This window comes from Garra rufa, chromosome 10 (assembly GCF_049309525.1).
Source record: "Garra rufa chromosome 10, GarRuf1.0, whole genome shotgun sequence".
NCBI lineage: Eukaryota > Metazoa > Chordata > Actinopteri > Cypriniformes > Cyprinidae > Garra > Garra rufa.
Window position 1 is genome coordinate 5,234,326 of NC_133370.1, and position 17,444 is coordinate 5,251,769.

The 17,444-nt window shown below is 31.8% G+C and overlaps 1 protein-coding gene across 1 annotated transcript in view; it reads left to right on the forward strand.

Moving 5' to 3' along the window:
• piezo2b (piezo-type mechanosensitive ion channel component 2b) overlaps window positions 1-17,444 on the forward strand; it is a 151,711-nt gene that overhangs the window by 100,653 nt on the left and 33,614 nt on the right. Inside the window, exons 26-35 of the mRNA XM_073848538.1 lie at window positions 1,554-1,655; window positions 3,850-4,015; window positions 5,900-6,143; window positions 6,258-6,360; window positions 7,303-7,462; window positions 9,728-9,817; window positions 10,120-10,247; window positions 10,471-10,533; window positions 16,580-16,683; window positions 17,326-17,424. Of these exons, the coding sequence (XP_073704639.1) occupies window positions 1,554-1,655; window positions 3,850-4,015; window positions 5,900-6,143; window positions 6,258-6,360; window positions 7,303-7,462; window positions 9,728-9,817; window positions 10,120-10,247; window positions 10,471-10,533; window positions 16,580-16,683; window positions 17,326-17,424 (1,259 nt within the window). The remainder of the gene's footprint in view (window positions 1-1,553; window positions 1,656-3,849; window positions 4,016-5,899; window positions 6,144-6,257; window positions 6,361-7,302; window positions 7,463-9,727; window positions 9,818-10,119; window positions 10,248-10,470; window positions 10,534-16,579; window positions 16,684-17,325; window positions 17,425-17,444) is intronic.

Genomic DNA, 17,444 nt, shown 5'->3' on the forward strand with positions numbered 1-17,444 from the left:
TGCAGAATCTCAGAGGTAGTTTTGAGGATTATGATGTATTAAGTGATATAGAATTGAATGCCACTTTATATAATATAATTAATCTGATTAAAATGTTTGAAAAGTCCTAATTTTTTCTCAGTATCAAATATATGTACTTTAAATTTAGTCATATTGACTTCCACAGAAACATCTTGTAATAAAAGGTTCATAAAAGTGTGGACCGACTGTATTTCTATTTTTTAAACGTGACATTTAGAGAGCAGGTAAATATGAAATAGATGATACTGCAATAACAAATCTTCATGAATCACAGTGTTCATCTCTGACAGACAACACCAAATAAATATATGCATTAAAATTACTTGCACTGCCACTGTCAATACATTATCTTATCTTTTATTTTATTTTAATTTGTTTTATTTTCTTTTATTTTGCCATAGTCAATCATTTATCTTTGGAGTTTATTATTTTATTTAATTTTATTTATCTAAAAGAATTAAATAATGTCTGCATTCTTGCTAGTTTATTATATTTCACAATATTTCGATATGTTTAACATAGCTTTATTTTAGTTTTATTTTATTTCAAAACTAATAAAGAAAATTACTTGCACTACCATATTTGCCGTAGTCAATCATTTATTTTAGGATTTTATTTTATTTTATTTTATTTTATTATTATTTTTTTATTTATGCCTATCTAAAAGAATTAAATAAAGTCTATTTTCTTGCTAGTTTATTATATTTCACAATATTTTGTTATGTTTAACATAGCTTGATTTTAGTTCTATTTTATTTCAAAACTAATAAAGAAAATTACTTGCACTGCCATATTTGCCATAGTCAAGAATTTATCTTAGAAGTTTTATTTTATTTTATTTTATTTTATTTTATTTTATTTTATTTTATTTTGCCATAGTCAATAATTTATCTTAGGAGTTTTTTATTTTATTTTATTTTATTTTATTTTTATTAACTTAAAGAATTAAAGTCCATTTTCTTGCTAGTTTATTATATTTCACAAAGTTTAAAAAAGCTTTATTTTAGTTCTTTTTTCAAAAATAATAAAAAAATTATTTGCACTACCATATTTGCCATAGTCAATAATTTATCTTAAAGGTTTTTATTTTATTTTAAGCCCTAATGTTTACTCAGTATCATATTTATTTACTTTAAAGTCAGTCTTATTGACTTTTACAGAAACATCTTGCAATAAAAGGTTTATAAAAGTGTGGTCTTGAAAGCTTTAGACATGCTTTTTTTAATGATAATTTATTTTTGTTTTTTTATCATATTGTTCCTCAGCTAGACTAAATAACCCTACTTTTCAAGTTGAAACCAAATTATAATAAGTAAAGTATACTAATTTGTTCAGAAATGTGATTGAATAATAGTACTAGTATTCAATTATAATTGCACACAAGTAAAAAGAAAAAAAAAAAACTTGGATATGCGTGACATTATTGTGATCTGAATATGATAAAATAGCAATAACATTCTCACTGAAACATCTCTGGTGACATTAAAATGCATAAAGTGTATTTGATTATTTCTCTAAATTTCTCTTTCTAGATTATCCATGGAGATTTCCTGGCCGCATGATGGATTCTGACGTCATTAAATGGCTTTATATTCCTGATTTCCACACTCAACCCAACTCCATGTTCCTCGTCTGTGAGTTCTACCTTAGAAATATTAAGCATTAATGCTGATATGTGACCCTGGACCACAAAACCAGTCATAAGGGTCCATATTTTTGAAATTAAGATTCAAACATCATCTGAAAGCTGAATAAAGCTTACCATTGATGTATGGTTTGTTAGGATAGAACAATGTTTGGCCTAAACACAGTTTAAAAATCTGTAATCTGAGGGTGCAAAAAATCTAAATAGTGAGAAAATTGCCTTTAAAGTTGTCCAAATGTCATTCCCAGCAATGCATATTACTAATCAAAAATTATGTTTTGATATACTTGCTGTAGGATTTTTGGCATAAAATAAAAATCGATAATTTTGACCCATACATTACGTTTTTGGCTATTGCTACAAATATACCTGAGCTACTTAGGACTGGTTTTGTGGTCTGGGGTCGCACATGTGTTGCCATTAAACATTAGAGGTTTTGCTGTTGTGTTTTGCTGCTCAGTAGGACGTAGTAACAGCGGTCAAAGTAAATAAATCCTCTTTGACTTGCAGGGTAAGACTTTTGACCTTTTCGGCTCAGGTTATTCTGGCTCACATACAAACTGACCGACCGCATTTCTGTTTTTTAACGCGGCATTTAGGGAGCGGGTAAATATCAGATCGATGATACCGCAAAAACAGACCACTATGAATCACAGTGTTCATCTCTGACAGACAACAGCAAGGAAATGAATGAATGAAAATGACTTGCACTGCCACAGAATTTTACACACAATTTTTTTCGCCATTGTTAATAACTTATCTTAGGAGTTTTTTTGTTTTATTTTATTCTGTCTAAAATAATTAAGTAAAGTCTGTTTTCGTGTTAGTTTATTATATTTCACAGTATTTTTTGTTATGCTTAACATTGCTTTATTTTAGTTCTATTATATTTTATTTTTTTAATAAAGTACTTGCACTACTATAGTTGGCATAGTCAATTTATCTTAGGAGTTTTTATTATTTTATTTTATTCCTATCTAAAATAATTAAAGTCAGTTTTATTATTTGATTTAATTTAATTTTATATTATTTTTATCTAAAATAATTAGCGTAGTATATTTCACAATGTTTTGTTATGTTTAACATAGCTTTATTTTAGTTTTTATTTATTTATTTATTAATTTTTTTTATAATATAATAAAGAAAATTACTTGCACTGCCACAGTTGACATAGTCAATAATTTGTCTTAGGAGTTTTTTTATTTAATTTACCTCAATGTAATTTTACTTACTTTTATTATTTATCTAAAATAATTAAATAAAGTTGGTTTTCTTGCTAGTTTATTATATTTCAAAATATTTTAGTTCTATTTTATTTTAAAAAAATAGGCTAATAAAGAAAATTACTAGTAACTTGCACTAGTTGCCATAATCAGTAATTTATCTTAGAAGTTTTTTTTTTAAACAATAAAGAAAATTACTTGCACTACCATAATTGCCATAGTCAATTTGTTTTATTTTATTTTTATTTAAAAAAAAATAATAAAGAAAATTGCTTGCACTACCATAATTGCATAGTCAATAATTTATCTTAGGAGATTTTATTTTATTTTATTTTAACTAAAAGAATGAAATAAAGTCTGTTATCTTGCTAGTTTATTATGTTGCACACTATTTTGTTAAGTTTAACATAGCTTTATTTTAGTTCCTTTTTTCCAACCCAAAATAAAGTAAATTACTTGCACTACCATAGTTGCCATGGACAATCATTTATTTTTATTTATTTTTATTTTAAAAAATGATAAAGTAAATTACCTGCACTACCATAATTGCAATAGTCAATAATTAATCTTAGGAGATTTTATTTTATTTTATTTTATTTATTTTATAGGCAGATATGCCACCTTTTAAAGGTAAGCATTTTAATTTAGCCTGTTTTGAATTTTATTTTATTTTATTTTATTTTATTTTATTTTATTTTATTTTATTTTATTTTATTTTATTTTATTTTATTTTATTTTATTTTATTTTATTTCATTTTATTTCATTTTATTTTATTTTTGCCATAGTCAATAACTTATCTTAGAAGTTTTTATTTAATTTAATTTTATTTTATTTATAACACTGAAGAACTCAGTCTATGTCTGTCTTAAAGTATTAAATAGTCTTTTAAAAAATTGTGTGAAGCATCCAATGTTTTTTTCCACTTTGTGTATATAAGTTCCTCTGTTTTTCTGCTGTAGATGATTTCATGCTGCTGCTGTGTGCGTCGCTGCAAAGGCAGGTGTTCGACGATGAAAATAAAGCGGCCGTTCGTCTGATGGCGGGAGATAACGTAGAGATCTGCCGAGACCTGGACGCAGCGTCCTTTAGCGTTCACAACCCCGTGCCGGACTTCATTCACTGCAGGTACACAACGCACATGCCATCAGAGAAATAAATATTTTTTCAGATATTGAACTCGAATAATCAAATGCAATAAATCAGCAAGTCTGTTTAAAATAGCCCCTCTTCTGGTTGCTTTGTCACTGGAAGTTGCCGTGTAAACTGAGGTTGAGAAGCAGTTTATTCAGGTCTTTGAATATCAGTCACTCTACTGTACGTGATCCTCTTTCGCCCTCACTTTCCAAGAATTTCCATGGATCATATTGCAGAAAGAAGGGAAAAAATCCATAATGCTCCATCACATTCTCGTTCTCTCTGTGTCTGAGCTCTAACCCAATAAGTAGCTTTTAAGTATGGACTGATCTTTTTTTTCTACAAGGTGATTGATTTTAGGAGAGGAAGCTGCTGCTTGTTGTGGTCCATCAATGCAGGTCCATATCACAACATCTCAGCTTTTCATCAAAGCTCTTAGTACAGACCTGTGGCTAAACACAACGTCCAGCGTCTACAAACAAGGCCGTGAAGCCGGGAGGATGTACTTTAACCTTTGGAGTGGCGGGTCTAAAGTGCATTTCAAAGCATGTGCGAGCTTTTAGTGTGCAGCGCATCTATATACATGTGAAGGAATTGCTCCGGAGTATCGATCCGCTCATTATAATTACGCCTGTCAGGATGTCTGATGCTATATAGGAAATGAAGCATAACCGGCTGTGACTTCATCTGATTTAAATAAATGATGGCTGCATTATGTTTGCATACTTCCACTGTGCACTTATAAATCATCAAGTGTTGTTATTTTTTCTTCTCTGCTAGTTTCTTAATTTATATATTTCTATTTTAAATTATTTAAATAATTTTATTTCCAACCATAATTTAGATAAATACACATTAAGCTATAATTTGAGTCATTGATTTATATTTATTTAAAGCCTTTATTTTATACGCTCTACATTGGTTGTATAATCATCATATAAAATAATGTTTTAGTAACAGTAAATGAACAGTCATTTTTTTAATTAACTAATAGTTATCACCTTACTTACCCAGTTGATTGATTACATTAATAATTATAAAGTTTTTGTACAAGTTTTCTAAATTGTTAGGTTAAAATATGCAAATGAGGCATTATTTAATTAAATATGTGCTAATTTGCATACATTTCTAGTACAAAAATGTAAATACTGGATGAAGTCAGTTTCAAAATTCTTGTTTAATTTTTTTTTTTTTTTTTTTTTTTGACATATTAGAGTCAAATGTTTTTACAGAAGGAATTTTAGGTATCTCATTTTGTCACTCCATAATTCAGACAATACTTAGAACAGGCAGAAAACAGTTTTTTAGCTGATAAAATGTATACATTGTATAAAATCAAGCAAATTATATATGAACAAATCCCTCTGTAAAATCCTTCAGGATATAAACAGGAATAGAAATGTTAAGTTTGGTGTGTGTAAGTGCTACTGAATTGGAGATTTATGGCTTATTCAAGGAGAAAAAGTCATTTTGAGAAAACGGCCCTTTAAAAATATGTATTGTAATTGAAATCTATTGACGCAAATATATAAAGTGCTATAAAAGAAAACCTTAACAGTGTCTTTTGGATGTTTTCTTTCCACTAGTCTGAAAAAAACACTATGAAAAACCCAAAAAAGCCCAAAATCTCAAACTTGACAGGTGCATGAAAAAAAACAGTTTTTGCCTGCATTGTTAATATTATGTACCAAATGAGAGGGCTTCCTGTACCTCTAGTTAACAGGAAGAGATTCCTAAACTATCGGTATTGGCAAATATCATTCTGAATAATCGGCTATCAATATCGGCTGAGACATGTATTATTGGCGCATCCCTAGTTTGGATAGATTATTAAACAAACGTTACTGTCATGATAATGTCATTTCCTTCTCTCAGGTCGTACCTGGACATGCTGAAGGTGATCATGTTTAGCTACCTGTTCTGGTTCGTCCTGACCATCATCTTCATCACGGGCACGACTCGAATCAGCATCTTCTGCATGGGTTACCTGGTGGCGTGTTTTTACTTCCTGCTCTTTGGAGGCAATCTCTTGCTCAAGCCAATCAAGAAGATCCTCCGTTACTGGGACTTCCTCATAGCTTACAATGTCTTCGTCATCACAATGAAAAACGTCTTTGCCGTGAGTGGATTTATTGTCTTTACTATCGAAAATCAAGAGATTAACTGTGATTGAGTGTTTGAATCTATTGAGGGGGGTAGATGTAGACGTATTTTTTATTTTATTTTTTCACAGATTTTGGCGTGTGGTTATATCAAGCAATTGGTGGATAATAGCTGCTGGTTGGTTCAGCTGCTCAGTCTTGCCTGCACCATAAAAGAATACAAAGCTCTTGGAGGTAAAGAAGGGTTGCATGTTCACAAACTGTTTATTACAAATGTTTTCAATATAAAAAGTGATAATAAAATGTTAATTGCAAATGGATTATTTTACCCAGTTTTTGTGTGTGCAGCATATTTATAAACAGTGTTGGGGAAAAGTAATGCATTACAATATTGAGTTACTCCCTAAAAAGTAGTTACTTACTTAGTTACTTTTTATTGAAAGTAATGCGTTACGTTACTTTTGCCTTACTTTTTAAATCTGGGCAAGGCTTGCTTGTTTGTTTTTAATATGAAAAGTTCTATTTTTGGCAAATGTAAAAGCCTTTTCACACCAAAAGTGAATTCACATCTGTACAGTAGACCGCAGAAGAAAAAATGTCAAGTCTTCAGCAATAAAAAAAGGAAAACAAATGTTAAATTATCTTAAGTCATTTTTGCTTATTAGTACGGATAAATTGGATCTTCGAAGATCGGCGGCAAAGACATCGGTTAATAAAATGGGATTAAATACATAAAGGATATTTGTATTATTTAACATATTAAATTATTGCAGGTTTGCATTTGAATTTTCACTGTTTTTATTCATTTTGAGGAATACTGTTTCTGTTTTTTTAGTGAGTGAGATTATTTTTTTACATGTTCACATTTATTCTAGAACTAAAATAACAGCTTACTCACAATTTCTCTCAACATGGGGACAGGAGAGCTTTTAATCAATAAATGGGGGGAAAAAATAACTGGCGTTACTTATTTGAAAAAGTAACTCTTGTTAATTAAAACGCAATGCGTTACTTCACTAGTTACTTGGAAAAAGTAAGATTATTACGTAATTTGCATTTCTTGTGATGCGTTACCCCCAACACTGTTTATAACTATAACTTATAACTTTTGGTTGAAAAGCAACATTACATTATTCAAATCTCTAATGGCTATATATGTGTTCCGTGCGTCTTCAGCCGACTATAAAGGTACATGTGAGGTGCCGAAAGACGAGGCCGGGATCATCTGGGACAGTATTTGCTTTACTTTCCTCCTGCTGCAGAGACGTGTCTTCATGAGCTACTACTTCCTCCATGTGGTTGCAGACATCCGCGCCGGACAGATTCTTGCATCTCGGTACGACATGTTTGAGGGATAATTTCGTATTTGCAGTTTCTGTGGAAGCTTTTCTCTGCCACGCAGAATTCTTATCTCGCGATTATTATGATTTTATTGCAATTCTGAGTTTTAAATCTCATAATTCAGAATTTTTTCTCGCAATTTTGAAAAGAGAAAAAGTCAATTGTGAGGTGTAAGGTCAGAATTATAAGATATAAACTTGCATTTGTGAGAAAAACATAACTGCGAGATATAAACTGAAGGTTTTGAAAAGAGAAGTCTGAATTGTGAGATATAAACACAGAAATCAGGGGAATAAGTCAGAATTGCAAGGCTTAAACCCAGAATTCAGAGAAAAAAGTCTGAATTGTGAGATGTAAACTCAGAATTTTGAGAAACATTTATGAATTGTGAGACAAAAACACAGAATTTAGAGAAAAAAGTCAGCATTGCTAGACTTAAACCCAGAATTCAGAGAAAAAAGTCAGAATTGCGAGACGTAAACCCAGAATTCAGAGAAAAAAGTCAGAATTGCGAGACGTAAACCCAGAATTCAGAGAAAAAAGTCAGAATTGCGAGACGTAAACTCAGAATTCAGAGAAAAAAGTCAGAATTGTTGAGATGAAAATGAAGAATTCAGAGAAAAAAAGTCAGAATTGCAAGGCGTAAACTCAGAATTCAGAGAAAAAAGTCAGAATTGTGAGACGTAAACCCAGAATTCAGAGAAAAAAGTCAGAATTGTGAGGCTTAAACCCAGAATTCAGAGAAAAAAGTCTGAATTATGAGATGTAAACTCAGAATTTTGAGAAACATTTATGAATTGTGAGACAAAAACAGAATTTAGAGAATAAAGTCAGCATTGCGAGACTTAAACCCAGAATTAAGAAAAAAAAAGTCAGAATTGCGAGATGAAAACTCAGAATTCAGAGAAATAAAAGTCAGAATTGTGAGGGAAAATACTCAGTTTTACAAGATGTAAACTGAGAATTCTAAGGAATAAAAGTTAGAATAAAATTTAAAAAAAAATGTAATTGTGAAGGGAAAAAAAGTCAGAATTGTGAGACATAAACCTAGAATTCAGAGAAAAAAATTCAGAATTGCGAGACGTAAACTCAGAAATCAGAGAAAAAAGTTAGAATTCCAAGATGAAAACTCAGAATACAGAGAAAAACGTGAGAATGGCTCAATGTACACCCAGAATTCTGAGAAATAAATCTGAATTGTGAGATGAAAAATCAAAAATGAGAGAAATATATCAGAATTCCATTATGAAAACTTTCAGAGAATTCAGAGAAAAAGTGAGAATTGTTAAACGTATACCCAGAATTCTGAGAAAAAAATCAGAATTGCGAGACGTAAACTCAGAAATCAGAAAAAAATTCAGAATTGTGAAATGTAAACTCAGAATTCTTAGATAAACTCAGAATTCAGAGAAAAAAGTCTGAATTCTGAGATGAAAAATCAAAAATCTAAGTAAAATATCAGAATTTCATGAATGAGAAGTGTTAAACGTAAACCTAGAATTCAGAGAAAAAAGACAGAATTGTGAGATGAAAAATCAAAAATCAGAGAAAAAAAATCAGAATTCCATGATGAAAACTCAGAATTCAGAGAAAAAGTCAGAAGTGTGAGACGTAAACATAGAATTCAGAGAAAAAAAGTTAGAATTGTTGAGATGAAAATGAAGAATTCAGAGAAAAAAAGTCAGAATTGCAAGACAAAGCCAGAACTCAGAAAAAAAAAAGTTTGAATTCTAAGATGAAAACTCAGAAATCAGAGAAAAAAAGTCAGAATTGCAAGGCGTAAACTCACAATTCAAAGAAAAATAGAATTGCCAGGCGTAAACTTAGAATTTAGGGAAAAAAGTCAGAATTGCAAGATGTGAACTCACAATTCAGATAAATGAGTCAAAATTGCGAGACATAACCTCAGAACTTAGAAAAAAAAAGTCAAAATTGCGAGGTAAAATACTAAAATTTTCAAGATGTAAACTGAGAATTTTGAGAAACAAAAGTCAGATTTGTAAAGGAAAAAAAGTCAACATTTTGAGATGTAAACTCAGAATTCCAAGAAAAAAGACCAAACCAGAAAGTAAAAAAAAATGGTAACAACTTCTTTTTTTTCATAGCTGAAACACGCTTCCATACATTTAAAATCTAAGAACAGTCACTTGATTTTGAAGTATGGACTAAGAACATAAATGTGACATTTATAATATCTAGTACAATAAGTGTAAATGTAATTACAGTGTAGTTAAGTGTTGTCTGTCTGTCTCTCTGTCAGAGGAGCAGAGTTGTTTCAGGCCAGCATTGTGAAGGCTGTGAGAGCTCGTCTGGAGGAGGAGAAGAAATCCATGGAGCAACTGAAGAGACAGTGAGAAACATGTTTTCATTCATGTGCCATGATCTTTGTGTGTTCATGAGTTGCATATAATAGTCTACAAAAGAGCTCTACAGTTGCACAAGTTTTCATAATATTCTTCATTAAGAGTTCTTGGACCAAACCAACCAATTTAAATGTATTTTTTAAATTGGAAAACACCACACATTTCACAATTTTGCTGTTCTTACTGTATTTATTGTCAATTAAATGAATCCTTGGTAAGTAGAAGAGACTTCTATTTCAATTACAAAATGTGAATGATTTCTCCCACTACTATGAATGCATTAATTCAGGATGGATCGTATTAAGACGCGACAGCAGAAGTTCAAGAGAGGAAAGGAGAAGATGCTCAGCATGACTCAGGAGTCTGGAGATGAGCAGAAACTCATCCAACCCGACGACAACGAAGATGATGATGATGGTACGATGTAGATCTTGACAGCAGGACAGTGTAATTGTGATAAAATTGTGTCCGCTTTTAGAAACTTCATCAACAAAATGGTAAAAAGCTAAGTTTAGCACTCTTATGCAAGCATTATCTATGTAATCAACTGCATATTATTCACATTTTCCATTAAGCAACCAGGAGGTTTCACCGACACTTCTGGCGTGCTTTCATTAACGCTCTGACATTTCATTTGCAGAGAAAAAGAAAAACAAGGTGCAAAAAAAGCAGTGGTGGAGGCCTTGGGTTGACCATGCGTCCAGTAGGTTCCTCATACCTTCCTCTGATCTCACTGATCCTTGTGTCCTTGACCAGAAGTCAGAGGATTCCCATACTGCACTTGTGCTCCGTCAGATCTCCGAGACAACAAACGCACCTTCTAGACCTGACTTTTCTACATCTATTTAAGGCTGATGGCATTTAAATTACATACTTAATGCAGTCGTTTCATAAGGAATACAATTTTCCTTGATCCTTTGAAGTGTAAAACTAAATTAAAAATGTCCTAACCCGAAAAAATGTACATCAATGTGATACCTTAAATAGATCAATACAGCTGCCGGAGGAAAAGTTGAATGTCTGGATGGTTAACCACCGTGTTAACAGGTGAACAGAGCCGTACAGTAGAGAATCACTCTGCTTTCTTAAATCCAGTAGAAACACTGTCGAAGAAAAGAGAGAGATTTTCCTCATCACTGTATAATAATGAACCGATTTGAGCTGTCTTGGTATTATAAGAGTAGTTCATCCAAAAATGAAAATGCAGGTTTTTTTCCTCAATGGAAAGTTTTAAGAAATGATTTAGCATAATGTTCATGGTGCTCTTTTTACTGCAATAAGTCAGTGTTTTATGTATTTTTTTAGGGGCCAAGCACCACAGGTGCGATGGTACCTAATTGTATCTGTTAGCATTCTTTTTTTCCGCTCTGGAAGTCTATGGCAGCCCATAGAAAGGCTTGTGGAAAAAGTGGTGAAATTTGGCACACTGATAGAGAACTAGAGACTGATAGAGAGCATTAACCATAGCAAGTTTAGAGTCTCTAACTCAAACTCTATAGTGCCACCACTTGTCCAAAATTTCAAATATTTTTTTGCTAATGACTTTTTAACCGTAAGGTTTAGATGGAAATTCTTTTTTCCTCTGACTCCTTGGAGTCAAATGAACACCAAACTTTAAAAATCATTTTGTTTTTTGGCTATTTTTAATAGTTCATAAAACCAGTTTTTTCGAACTCCTCCTAGACGGTTTGTCTGATTTTCACCAAAATTGGCTCAGATCATCTTCAGACCATGCTGGCACAAAGTTATAGAATTCAAGTTGATTAGTCCAAGTTCTCGAATCAAACGAATTCTACGAAAAGCATGCAAAAATGTATTTGAGGCTATATCGCTGCAACGGTTTGGCGTATTGAGACCAAACTTTGTGTGCATTATATCAAGCATGACCTGAGGCCACCTGTAGTGTTTTGGCGAAGTCCCAGTTAGTGGTCAGAAGATATGAAAAATGGGTATTTTGCTTATAACTTCTGAATGGTCTGGGCAAAAATCACAAACTGGTCTCTTTAGATTCGTTGCATCATGCCGAGTCGAATGATATCCAAAATTAAGAAATCGTAAGGTTTAGTTTTTTTTTTTTTGTTTTTTTACCATTTTTAATAGTTCATAAAACCAGTTTTTTTAAACTCCTCTTAGATGGTTTGTCTGATTTTCACCAAAATTGGCTCAGATCATCTTCAAACCATGCTGGCACAAATTTATAGAATTCAAATTGATTAGTCAAACCGTTCTTGAAAAACGCACAAACGAATTCTACTAAAAGCACACAAAAATGGATTGGCAATTTTCTCATGTCAGCCATTTTGGGCATTTGCCATTTTGAATTTTGTAGTAAAATGCTATATTTTACGAATGCATTGACGTATTCTAAACGATACTCGGTATGGGTCATCAACACGATGCCCCGAAGGAGCCTGAGAAGTTTAAAGCCAGGGCCACCTAGTCGTAATATTAAATATTCACATGCTTATAACTTTGGGTGTGGTCGACTTATTTTCAAAGGAGTCACCTTTTTAGACTTCTGAATTCTTGCCAGTCCAGTAATACCAAACATGCCAGGGTTTGCCTTATGGTTTGTGCAATCTTGCATTTTAGTGCTTAAAAAACATTTGCCATTATCTTAGAAACCGTTACTCCTATCGACGCGAAACCACCCTAGGAAATTTGGAAACACAGCATGCTGGCGATATTATAATGCTCAATTGCCTAAATTTTGTTACTAAGTGACAAAAAAAATGCAAACAAAGTCAGCCATCTGTCATTTTTCTCTTCTCATGTAGAAAAATGTCTATAACTCCAAAACAAAACGAGAAATTTTCACCAAATTTGACACACATGTATGGCACACTATAAGGACACACATAAAAATTAGTGGGATTGTGCCTCTTGGTGGCGCTATAATTGAACAAAACATGAAATTGCCATTGACTACAATAGAGTATTATGATATAAAATGCAACATTTTTACAAATGCATTGTTGTACCATTACGAAACTTTATATGTACCATCAAGACCATGACCTGAAAGCATTCAAAACGTTTTGAGACAGTGCCAACTTGTGGTCAAAAGTGATAACCGATTATATTGTATTACTAGTGGCTGGTTATGTTTTTTTTTATACCCATTTTGACTAAAATCACCTTAAAATGGCTTCAATTACTCATAGCTGCACTTGTTCTGTTGCTTCCCTTGCCTAGTGCTTGGCCCTGTAATTTTGCTTGCAGCTATATTTTTTTTACAAAATGAATTATTTTATTTAGAATGGATACATTAAATTGATCAAATGTAACAGTAAAGACATTCATAATGTTACAAAAGAAATGCTGTTCTTTTAAAGTTTCTATTGAACAAAAACAAAAATTGATTATTTTGCACAAAAATGTGAATCAGCAACTGTTTAAAACATTGGCAATAATCAGAAATATTTTCGCTGAAAATTTTGCTTTGAAATTACAGGAATAAAATTTCAATCTATATTCAAATAGAAAAGAGTTATTTTAAATTGTAATAATATTCCACAATGTTACTGTTTTTACTGTATTTTTGTTCTAATAAATGAAGCCTTAGTAATCACTTCTTAAAAACACTAAAAAAATCCTTTTTGACTCTTAACATTTTAACTGTTGAAAGTTAAAAATTCAGAATATGAAGTGAAATGTTTTTTTTTTTCAGTAAATTAGCAACAAAAAAAAAAAATACTTTCATAGTGTGTCAAAGAGACTGCATTTCTCCTTTTGAGTTCCATGTGGAAAAAAAATCTTTTAAATGACAGTAGGATTCATAAATGTTAATTTTTGGGTGAAATAACTTTATAAACCAGACGTTTAAGGTCCCTCTCTTTATCTCCTATTCAACAAGGAACATGCTCAACAGAAACCATCAAAAAGCAAAAGAAATACCTCAAACTCATGGTGCTGTACAGTGTGTGAATTGAGTGAGATGGTGTTTTCTTTGTCCTCTTTGATGAGCTGATCTGAGTTATCAGCGTGATACTGAAGCACATGAGATGTGATTTCACTGCAAACTTTCACTGAGCATCAATATTTGTCTATAGTGATTAGAATACTTACAGTTAAGCAAAAACTTGCCAAACAAACATACTATGGTGGTACCGTGGTACAGTGATGGTATCAGACGTTAATACCATGGTACATGATTGAATATGACTGCCATATTCATATACTATGGTATGTACATATGCTGCAAACAATACCATAGTATAACTATCATGATTCTCTGCAAAAAACATGGTATTATCATTTCTGAAAACCATGGTATCACCATTGTAGGTTTTTATTTTAATGAGAGTCTAATCACTATAGAAAATATTATCTTTTTTGGAGATTTTTAGGGCCAGAAAAGTGTTGAAATGTTTTCCCAGCATCTTCCCCTGTCCTCCCCCTCCATTGCGGCTCTTCTGTTCAAGGACACAAGGCAGTTTCTATATTCCAAATCCTGTTTTGCCATGCAATTGTGAAAATGCAGACACAGAGGTGTTTCTGAGGTGTAAGATGACTTACTAAACCAACTAGAGATACAAAACGGGTCTGGTTTTATGTTCATTTTGATTTGATTGTATGGTGTTTTATTAAAGCAGTATAAATATTAAACAGCTACTTTTTAAAAAAAGTCTATAATGATTCACAGTGTTGGGGAAAGTTACTTTTAAAAGTAATGCATTACAATATCACGTTAATCCCTAAAAAGAAGGCCAACAGCCAAGACACTGGTTAATAAAGTGGGATTAACCCTCTAGTTGTGTTCGAATTGCTGTCACACCTTTGATGTTCCCAGTCAAAAATGACTGGATAAATCCCTCATTATGCTATCTTATCACCAAATATTGGATTCAGTCTTTTTGTCAACTTGTTTTCTTTCATTTAGGACTGGTTTTGTGTTTTTATTTGCATCTGAGCCTCATTTATCTGAGAGTAGGTACCTCGTTAACCTCGTTTTGAGGTAAGAAATTATGAAAAGTTTCTCACACCAGTGGGCTTTAATATTTAATCAGGACGTTTAGTTTCTAAATGAAAGAAAACAAGTTGACAAAAAAGAATGAATCCAATATTTGGTGTTAATATAGAAAAATCTGAGATTTATAAGCAATTGTTTGGAGTCGGGTCATTTTTGACCGGGAACACCACAAGTGTGACTTTCTGCAATTTTGTACAAAATAAAAGCATTTAAAAGCAAACTTCCTGATTAAACAGTAAAGCGCACTAGTGTAATATACAGCAAAAATTGTATGATTTTTTTGTTTAATACTGTGAAAATTATTCATAAAAATAGATTTTTTCACTCAAAAAATGAGGTACCTACTCTCAGATAAATGAGGCCTACAATTACTCAGATGCAAATAGAAACACAAAACCAGCCCTAAATAAAAGAAAACAAGTTGACAAAAAGAATGAATCCAATATTTGGTGATAATATAGAAAAATTAGAGATTTATAAGCATTTGTTTTGTTCTGGTCATTTTTGACCGGGAGCACCACAAGTGTGACTTTCTGCAATTTTGTACAAAATAAAAGCATTTAAAAGCAAACTTCCTGATTAAACAGTAAAGCGCACTAGTGTAATATACAGCAAAAATTGTATGATTTTTTTGTTTAATACTGTGAAAATTATTCATAAAAATAGATTTTTTCACTCAAAAAATGAGGTACCTACTCTCAGATAAATGAGGCCTACAATTACTCAGATGCAAATAGAAACACAAAACCAGCCCTAAATAAAAGAAAACAAGTTGACAAAAAGAATGAATCCAATATTTGGTGATAATATAGAAAAATTAGAGATTTATAAGCATTTGTTTTGTTCTGGTCATTTTTGACCGGGAGCACCACAAGTGTGACTTTCTGCAATTTTGTACAAAATAAAAGCATTTAAAAGCAAACTTCCTGATTAAACAGTAAAGCGCACTAGTCTAATAAACAGTGCAAATTTTTATGATTTTTTTTTTGTTTAATATTGTGAAAATTATTATTATTTTTTTTTTTTTTTACTCAAAAAATGAGGTACCTACTCTAAATGAGATAAATGAGGCTTATGATTAATCAGATGCAAATAGAAACACAAAGCCAGTCCTAAATGAAAGAAAAAAAGTTGACAAAGAGATTAAATCCAATATTTGGTGATAATATTCAAAAATTAAATTAAAAAAAAAAAATTCTGAGAAGTACTTACACTTATGCCTTTCATGGTTTTTATTCATTTTAAGTAATACTGAATCAGTATTTTTGCGAGAGATTAATGCATGTTCACATTTATTCTAGAACTAAAGTAACATCTTACTCTTGATTTCTCTCAATATGGGGACAGGAGAGGATTCCATCAATAAATGGCAAAAAAAAAAGTAACTGGCATTACTTATTTAAAAAAGTAACTCAGATATTTTCTTGTAAATTAAAAAAGTAATGCCTTACTTGACTAGTTACCTGAAAAAGTAATCTGATTACGTAACTTGCATTACTTGTAATGCGTTACCCCCAGCACTGATGATTGAGGCTATGTTATTGTTTTTTCTTTTTATGATACTACTTTACAAACGTTAACGACTTGTGTTAATCTGTTGTGCGTTATAAACTAAGTTTGACTACAGTTTCATATTTAAAGATTCAGGTAAGTTTGGTTAAGAGATTTATTGGTATTTTCTCATGGATGTACAATGATTTGATCATCGAAATTTTCTCCTGTTTGCTAACTTTATATGATTTTTCTTGCTAAACGCACTCCTCCGTTCCTCTCTCAGTGGTAAGAAGTGGTGATTATTACCTCTTTGAAACTGACAGTGAAGAGGAGGAGGAAGAGGAGGAAAAAAAAGATGAAGAACTACCCAAGAGATCAGCCTTCCAGGTGAGTGAACCACTGCTGATCTGCTGAAAAAAAAAACAGATTGAATTTACATTTTTAACTTCTAGGTTTGCATAGGTTTTATGTTTTGTGTCATTTTTGATCATTTAAGTTTTTATGGCTTATACGCTCTTAAAAATAACGGTGCTAGAGCATAACCTTTTTGGTCTCATAAAGAACCTTTAACATCTGAAGAACCTTTCTGTTTCACAAAGGTTCTTTGTGGCAAAAAAAAGTTCTTCTGATTATAAAACGGTAAGAAAGAGATGGTTCTTTGTGAAACCAAAAATGGTTCTTCGATGGCATTGCTTTGAGGAACCTTTTAAAGCACCTTTATTCTTAAAAGTGTATAGTCTGGTAAATGAGAATATAGAGTAAAAAACATATTAGTTTAAATCAGATGTTCACAAATATGCAGTTTAGTAAAGATGCTGATATTTTTATGAAATAAAATGCAATGCTATGCAATAATGATTGGGAGATTTAACAAAAAACGTTCTTCAAAAGCGCCATTGTTGCTTCCCAGAAAATTCCCAGAGAGTTTAGCGCCAAGCCATGTATTATTGTTCATGTGTTGTGTTGTAACTGTTTGAAGGGCTTCAGGACACTGATGCTGTGACTTTTTCCTGGTTTTTCTTCTCTCAGCGAGCGATCAGAAAGTTTGCTTCGGCCCTCGTGGCTTTACCCAGATCAGTCATTAAACTGCCCAAAACTGTTCTGCAGTATTTAATAAGGGCGGCCAAGGTACCACCGCGGGGAACGTG